A 7,616-nucleotide genomic window follows, 5' to 3' on the forward strand; every position below is an offset into this window, starting at 1 on the left:
CCATCCCCATCCCCGGCCCCGTGCACCTGTCCCTGCCCCCAGCCCCACCCAGTTCAGCCCCAGGTACCAGATACAGCAGCGCCCAGCTCTGTGCACCCAGCCTCCAGCCCCCTTCCCCATCACAGCCCTTAGCTAGGCTCAGCCCCAGGTACCAAACACAAGATACAGCCTCAGCCCCATTCCCCAACCCTGGCAGCTCAGCTCCTGCACCTGTCCCGATCACCACCTGGCTTTGCAAATTGATGGACTGCTCCAGGGAATCTTTCTGTTGTATTTTGGCAGCAGGGAAGTGGAATAGCAGAGGGCTGCAGGTCAGCATTGCCAGGTATTGGCAGAGAAGGGGGAGTGTCCTGGTTTCCAAACGTGCATCACCCCCATGAATTGCTATTGCACCCTCATATCATTTCAGCTTCATCACTGAACCAGCTCCCCTAATCAAACCTTCAGACCCCCCTTATGACTCCACTCCATCCCCAGCTGCAGGGACGGCAAATGAAATCAACACCAGAAGCTGCAGTTCCTTCAATTTCACTTTTTATTTGTCACACACACAAACTCATGATCAATTCACTGATCCCCCTCCCACTCCCCGCCGTCGCTGCAGCCCTGAGTCTCGCTGGTCCCTGAGTGCGGGGTGTCGGGTCCGTTCCCATCTCACTGCTTGGCGTCCGCGTACTGGTGCAGCAGGTCACTGACGTCCGTCCGTCCGACCCGGATCCAGCCGTCCTCCTTCATGTGATACACTGGGGTGGGATACAGGAGAGTGAGGGTCAGCCAGCAGGGGGCAGCAAGAGCGATTCATGGTACCCAGATAAAATGGGATTCAGGTCTCCCACACGGCCTTCATCCCCAGGGGGTTCCACAACGGTCCCAGGCCCAGGATTGAAAAGAGACCAAGACAGGGAATGGGACCCAGGCATCCAGGACAGCAGCACAGGGTGCTCACCCCTATGAGACCCAGCAGCACCCTTGGGGAATGAGGGGATGGAACCCAGGTGTCCAGGCACTCACCTCCAGGGGCCCTGCCCCTCCCCCCAGCCATTCCCCTTACTGTTGACGACGCCCCCGGAGTAGGCGTCACGGTGGGTGGCGTAGGAGATGGCGCGGCGCCCCAGGTCATAAGCCTCCTCCACGCTCAGGTCGGGCCGGTACCCGCTGTCCATCACCCCGTAGGCGTAGGGCTTCCCGCTGCCCGTGGAGAACATGGGGCCGGAGAGACGCATCCCCTTATCATCCACGTAGTACAGGCCGGGGCCCTGCAAGGGGAGGCAGGGAGATGTTTAAATGAGGGTCCCAGAGATTAGGACCAGAGACGATCCGCAGTGGAAGAGAAAAAAGGTGAAAGGGGTACTGGACTTGGGGGCTCAGGCACTGGAAGGGTCAAGAGGTACAGAATGGGGGACTCAGAGATGGAGTTACAGCGGATGGGGGCTGCAGGGATCCCTATGGAGAGTTCAGAGACGGGGTCAGGGAGTATGGGAGCTGGGGGGGTCACAGGACAGGGCCGAGGGCCGGTACCTTCTTGTCCCAGCCGCAGATCATGCTGCCCACGGACAGCCCCATGTCCCGGTACTCGCACAGCATGTTCGACAGCAGCTTGGAGGCAGCCGAGACGCTGATCCGCTCCTTGTTCCGCAGGGCGTAGAGCCTGGGGGGGGGGGGCGGCTGGGGTGAGCACCGGGGACTCCCCCACAGAGCTCCCAAATCCCCTGCACCCCCTAACAACTCCCTGCATCCTGTAACATGCCCCCATGCCCCTCTGCACCTCCAAATTCCTGCTGCACCCCCATAACACACCCATAGCCCTCTGCACCCCCACACCTTCCCACACACCCCGCTGCACCCCACAAGCAGCCCACCCCACGCCAATCCCCCTGCACCCCAAAACATTCCCGCTGCCCACCAAACCCAACACCCCCTGTACCTCCTTTTCCCCACCCAAACTGCCCAGCAGCCCCACGCTGCCCTCCCCGAGAGCGGGGCCTGGGGCCCATCGGGGTGGGCACCTGCAGTGCTTGGCGAGGAGCCGCTCCCAGTACTGGCAGTCGGCCGCGCTGCCTGACATGGTGCCCAGCAGGTAGGGGTTGATCTCGATCACCTTGTTGTAGGTCAGGTCGGCTGCACGGAAGGAATTGGAGTCACAAACGTCCATTAGCCAAGTACCCCCAGTAGAGAGAGCCCCAGGGTGGGCTGTGGGGCACCCAACAGATGAGGGGCATATTGGGGTGGCAGGAGAGTCTTCCCCACTGAGACTAGTTTTCTCTCTCTCTACCCCTCCACCCAGCATCCCCACGGACCCAGCCCCATCTATCCAGCCAGCCCCCCTGCTCGTGTGAGGGCAGGGCGTGAGGAGGAAGAAAGTGTCTCACCAATGTAGCTGCCGGCCGATGCCCGGGAGTCGGTGGCCACGACGACCCCGTGCTGGAATTTGAAGGCCAGGGTGGTGGTGCCGTGCGCCAGCTGGATCCGCACCCGGTCCCGGCCCTCCGCGGAGAACGTCTGCAGGAACTGGGCCGGCTGGGGGGGGAGAAGGGGGAGATGGTGAGGGGGGCTCTCCAGCCCTGCCCCCCATGCCCAGAGCAGTACCCCCTCCCCGCCCCCCACCCCTACGAACTTCCTCCTCTGCCCCACCACCAGGGCACTGGCCCCATCCTGCCCCCCATGCCCAGGGCATTGCCCCCACTCCCCACCTCCACCCCGTACTGCACTGCCCCCAGCCCCCCCCAGGCACTGCCGCCTCCCATGGCGCTGCCCTCTCCCTGCTCTCCCCCCCCCCCCCCCCCCCCCCCCCCCCCCCCGGGCGGGCCCACCCCCGGGGCCCCCGGGCCAGCCCCGGGGCCCGCAGGCCGAAGCTGTGGGGGTCGGGCCCCCGGGGCGCGGCGGCGGCTCCGGGGGGGGCCCAGTCCCAGCCCCCCCGGGGGGCCCCGCACACTTCAAACAGCGCCATCCGCCTCGCTGCGCCTCCCGCCCGCTCTGAGCGCCGGGGCCGGGGGAAGAGAAACCGAAAGCGGAGCTGGGGAGGGACCGGCCCGCCCTGCCCGGCCACGGCGCGCTGGAGAGGGGCGCACGGGCTGGGGATGAGAGCGCAGGGGGGTGTCCCGGGGGAGCGCTGGGGAGGGACTGGCGGGTTCAGGGGCGCGGGGGGCTCTTAGGGGAGGGAACATCTGGGCACTGACGGGCGCCGCGGGGCCAGTACGCTCCAGGGGCGCTTGGAGAGGGGCTGAGGGCGCAGGGGGGGTTCTGGGGGAGGGGGCGCAGGGGAGCCCGGGGGGGCACAGGCTGCTCAGGGGAAGTCCTTGGGGCGGGGCCCTGGGCAGCCAGCGGGGAATGTGGCGCTGAAGGGCGCAGGGACCCCCCGGGGGGGGGGCTCCCAGCAGCCATGAACCGGTCCGCGCGACACCCTACAGCAGCTGTGGGGGGGGGGCGTGTGACCCTCCCTGCGCTGCCCCCATCCGCCCCCAGGGGCGCTGCTCCGGCGCTGGGCGCACACGAGGGGGCGGGGTTTGGGGCCGCTCTAACCTGGTGCAGCCCGATCTGCCTGGTAACTGCTGACGCGGGTCGTCCCCTCCCAGGGCGGGGCTCGGCTAATTACACCTCCCCCCTTCGGCACTGCTCCGGGGCGTTCACAGCTCCCAGCCCTGCCCGGGGTATTGCCCAGCTCAGACCCAGCAGAGTTGGCACCGGCTGCTTGGCACCCTGGGGTCCCCCCACCCTGGGCAGGGACCCCCCCAAGGGCACATGGGGAGGGAGAGGGCAGGGACACAGCAGCACGTTCTAAGGGGGATCCTGCCCCCAGGGGGTTCCAGGCCCCTGGATGTGAGGCTGGGCCCTGGGGTGACCTGGTGCCGGGGGGGAGGGGGCACACACCAAGGATCACACAGGAAACATGAAAAACCAGACACTTTATTACACACAAACCAGGCAAACACCAGCCGCCCCTCGCTCACCCCCCTCAGCTCCCCCAGCACAGCCCCCTGCTGGGGAGGGCCCCCGTCTCTCTGCAGCACAATGGGTCTCAGAGCTGGGGTTTGTCCAGACACGGAGCCCCCTGCGCACCCTCTGGTCCTGTCTCCTGTGCCAGCTCCCCAGGGCGAAGGAGCCGCGTATGGGGGGGGGGCTCTGAGAACTCCCCCCTACCCTGGGGAGGAGCCACGCGTGCAGAAGGGGCTGAGAACCCCCCTTCCCGCAGGATCCCCGCGGCCCCAGCCTCACGGCCCTCCGGCCCCCAGCCCCTCCTCGGAGCTGCCCCCCGCGTCCCCGTTGAGCTGTTTCTGCGCCAGGCGCCAGTAAGTGCCCCGGCGCGCCAGCAGCTCCCGGTGGGTGCCCTGCTCCCGGATCTCCCCGTCCTCCAGCACCAGGATGCGGTCGGCTCGCTCCACGGCACTCAGGCGATGGGCGATGAGCAGCACCGAGCGCCCGGCCCGGGCGCCCTCATAAATCTCCTTCTCCACCTGCAGTGACAGACATCCGGGGTAACGAACAGCCTGATTGGGGGGGCTGTGTGGGGACCCCCCCTTTCACCAGCTCCCACCCCAACCCCCAACCCCCAACCCCTGCCCCAGCCAATGGAGTCTCTGTCAATGCCCCTCACTCCCAACCCACAACCCCCTGCTAGTCCTGGGCTCCCCCACCCAGCCCTGCCACTGCCCCTCACTCCCAACCTGTGGCCCCCCCATATCACTCACCCACAGCTGACTCTCCGTGTCCAGGGCGCTGGTGGTGTCGTCCAGGATCAGCACTCGGGGGTCTCGGAGCAGGGCTCGGGCGATGGCTACTCCCTGCCTCTGCCCCCCCGAGATCTGCCCCCCCATCTCCCCGACGTCTGTGGGGGGAGAGCTGAGGTCAGTGCCCTGTGCAGCATTTGGGTAGCCCCCCCCCAGCTACACCCCCCCCAACACACACCCTGGGGCAGGGCTGGGTACTGTGTCGTGGCCTGTGGGGAGGGGTTCTGGGGTTCCTAGGGGGTTTATTGGGGGGGTCACAGGGTGGGATCAGGGCTGGTACCTGTGCTGTGGCCAGGGGGGAAGAGGAGGGCTGGGTTCAGTCCCTGTGTCGTAGCCATGGGGCTGCGGGAGTATTGGGGTACCAGGCAGGTGGGGGTGTCGGGGGCCTGAGCAGGAAGGGACGAGATCTAGTGTTGGTACCTGTGTGTATGGAGGCGGTACCGGGGGCCCCCCCGTGCCCCCCCGAAGTCAGTATCCAGAGAGTAGCCATGGGGAAGATTTGGGTCCCCAGGGTTTGGGGGTCCCACAGGGTATTGGGGTGCAGTCCCTGTGTCTCTGCTGTGACTCAGGCTGGTGATGAAGCCATGAGAGGTGGGGGGTGTTTGGGTCCTGTGGAGGGTGGGGGCCCTGGGGGAGAGGTATAGGGGGTCCTGGCAGTTGGGGGTACTAGGAGGATATTGGGCTCTGAGGGAGAGGGGTATAGGGGTCCCGGGGGGGCACTGGGGTGCTGGGGGAGGAGTATTGGGGTCACAGGGGGTTGGGGGTCACAGGGGGCACTGGGGGAGGGGTATAGGGGGCACTGGGGGAGGGGTATAAGGTTCCCAGGGGAGTGGGGGGTCCCAGTGGGTGCTGGGGGGAGGGGTATAGGGGTCCCAGGGGGATTGGGGGTCACGGGGGGTACTGGGGTGCTGGGGAGGGGTATAGGGGTCCCAAGGGGGTGTATAGGGCTCAGTACCTGTGTCGTAGCCGTGGCTGAGCCGGGCGATGAAGCCGTGGGCGTTGGCGCGCCGGGCAGCCCCCATCACCTCCTGCCGGCTGCGCCCCCCCAGCCCGTAGGCGATGTTCTCGTGCAGCGAGCGGGCGAACAGCACCGGCTTCTGGCTCACCAGCGCCACCTGGGGGCCGGGGTGAGGCCGGGAGATTGAGGGGCTGAGAACGCACAGACTCACCACACTAACAGGGGGCTGACAGAGGCTGAGGGGCCCCGGGGACCTAGTGTGGGGCTGGCTGGAGAAGGCCCCCCGAGAAGGTCCTGCAGCCAGGGACTTCCCCTCCCCAACGTCTGGGATCCCTGCCCTACGTGGTGGGAGGGAGGGAGGTGGGGCGATGCCCCAGACATTGACAAGCCAGGGGGCATGGAGACACCTGAGCAGAGTGGGAGGGTACAGGGGTACCTTGCGGTGCAGGTAGCGATGGGGGGGGGCAGTGGAGGGGCGGCAGGGGGGTACCTTGCAGTGCAGGTAGCGATGGGGGGAGGGGATGCCGGGGGAGCAGTGGGGGGGGCGGCAGGGGGGTACCTTGTGGTGCAGGTAGCGATGGGGAAGGGTATGCTGGGGGAGGTGGGGGGACAGCAGGGGTGTACCTTGCGGTGCAGGTCGTGATGGGGGGAGGGATGCTGGGGGAAGTGGGGGGGGGAGGGGGGTACCTTGCTGTGCAGATAACGATGCTCGTACTCCCGCAGGTCCCGCCCGTCCAGCAGCAGGCGCCCGCGCTGGGGCTCGTAGAAACGCTCCAGCAGGGCCACCAGCGCCGTCTTCCCCGCGCCCGACGGGCCCACCAGCGCCGTCACCTCCCCGGGGCGCAGCTCCAGAGACACCCCCTGAGGAGGAGAGGAGTTAGACACGGGGGACCCTCCCCCATCCCTGGGCTCCCAGCACCCCTCCCCTATACCCCCCATCCTCCCCTCCCCCTGTGGCTCTGCCCCCAGACCCCCCGGCCGACCCCCCTGACCCCCCCCCCTGCAGCCCCCCCATACCCCCTCCAGCTACTGCCCCCGAATCCTTGGTTCTGCTCTGGATCCCCCCCGAATTCCCACCCCTGACCCAGACTCTGCGCTGGGTCCCCCCACTGGTACCTTGAGCACAGGGGTGTCGTCCCGGCCGGGGTAGGAGAACCAGACGTCCTGCACCTGGAGGTGCCCGCGCAGGGCCGGGGGGGCCAGCGTACCGGGGGGGCTGATCCGGGGCGTCCGCTCCATGTACTCAAAGATCTTCTCCGAGGAGCCCACAGCCTTCTGCACGCTGGGGTAGACGGAGAGCAGCACCTGGGGGGCAAGGGGGATACAGGCTGGGTGAGCTCACCCCACAGCCCCCCATCCACCCCCCATCACTGGGGCAAATGGAGAGCAGCACCTGGGGGGCATGGAAGATCAGGGCTGGGTGTGCCCCCCCACAGCCCCCATCCCCAGGCAGGTGCCCCCCCCCACTCACCTCCACGGCCGTGGTGAATTGCATCTCGTAGAGGACGAAGGTGACCAGGTCCCCGGTGCTCACGGCTCCGGCGGTGACCAGCCGCCCCCCGTAGTACAGGATCCCCACCTTCAGCGCCAGCCCCGACAGCTGGGGGGGAACAGAGCATTAATGGGGGGTCTGCCCTCCACCCCAGGGAGCTCTGCGAGGGTCCCCACCTTATGGGGGAGTGATGGGGGCTCGGAGCTTTGGTCAAGGCTGAGGGACCCCACCCTGATGGGGAGAAGGGGCCCAACATGACTCCCCCGGGGGGGCCCTTTGCCCTTCCCTGGGACTCTCTGCCACCTCCCCATCCCCCAGAGATACCCCTCCTGTCTGACCCTGAGCATACGCCCCCCCTGCTCCCTGCCACGGCCATGGGATACCAGGCCCCCCCACCCCAGGGATAGTGTCCCCTGCCCCGTGCCCCCAGGGTTACCACACT

General features: G+C 67.4%; 2 protein-coding genes across 2 annotated transcripts; both read right to left on the bottom strand.

Moving 5' to 3' along the window:
* Nucleotides 1-611: 611 nt before the first annotated feature.
* LOC112124006 (proteasome subunit beta type-8-like) lies at nt 612-2,947 on the bottom strand. The gene is made up of 6 exons (XM_029914458.1): nt 2,933-2,947; nt 2,370-2,517; nt 2,007-2,118; nt 1,519-1,648; nt 1,052-1,256; nt 612-743 (listed from the first exon to the last, which is right to left on the bottom strand). The coding sequence occupies exons 1-6, from the start codon at nt 2,945-2,947 to the stop codon at nt 655-657; spliced, it is 699 nt and encodes a 232-aa protein (XP_029770318.1). The 3' UTR covers nt 612-654.
* A 1,261-nt stretch (nt 2,948-4,208) lies between these two features.
* TAP1 (transporter 1, ATP binding cassette subfamily B member) lies at nt 4,209-7,288 on the bottom strand (the record flags this gene model as incomplete). Its single annotated transcript, XM_026647233.1, has 6 exons — nt 4,209-4,451; nt 4,686-4,822; nt 5,680-5,839; nt 6,370-6,543; nt 6,799-6,987; nt 7,154-7,288. Coding segments are annotated over 6 exons (1,038 nt in total), but the record flags the coding sequence as incomplete, so codon positions are not given.
* Between the last annotated feature and the right edge of the window lie 328 nt (nt 7,289-7,616).

The sequence above is a fragment of the Terrapene carolina genome, unplaced genomic scaffold (assembly GCF_002925995.2).
Source record: "Terrapene carolina triunguis isolate 2854851 unplaced genomic scaffold, T_m_triunguis-2.0 Scaffold51580, whole genome shotgun sequence".
Lineage (NCBI taxonomy): Eukaryota > Metazoa > Chordata > Testudines > Emydidae > Terrapene > Terrapene triunguis.

Coding starts and splice junctions, on each gene's coding strand:
- LOC112124006 (XM_029914458.1), bottom strand. Junction 2,119..2,369: donor ATCGGCCGGCAGCTACATTG/GTGAGACACTTT, acceptor CCTTCCGTGCAG/CCGACCTGACCTACAACAAG. Junction 1,649..2,006: donor CTCCTCGCCAAGCACTGCAG/GTGCCCACCCCG, acceptor CCCCCCCCCCAG/GCTCTACGCCCTGCGGAACA.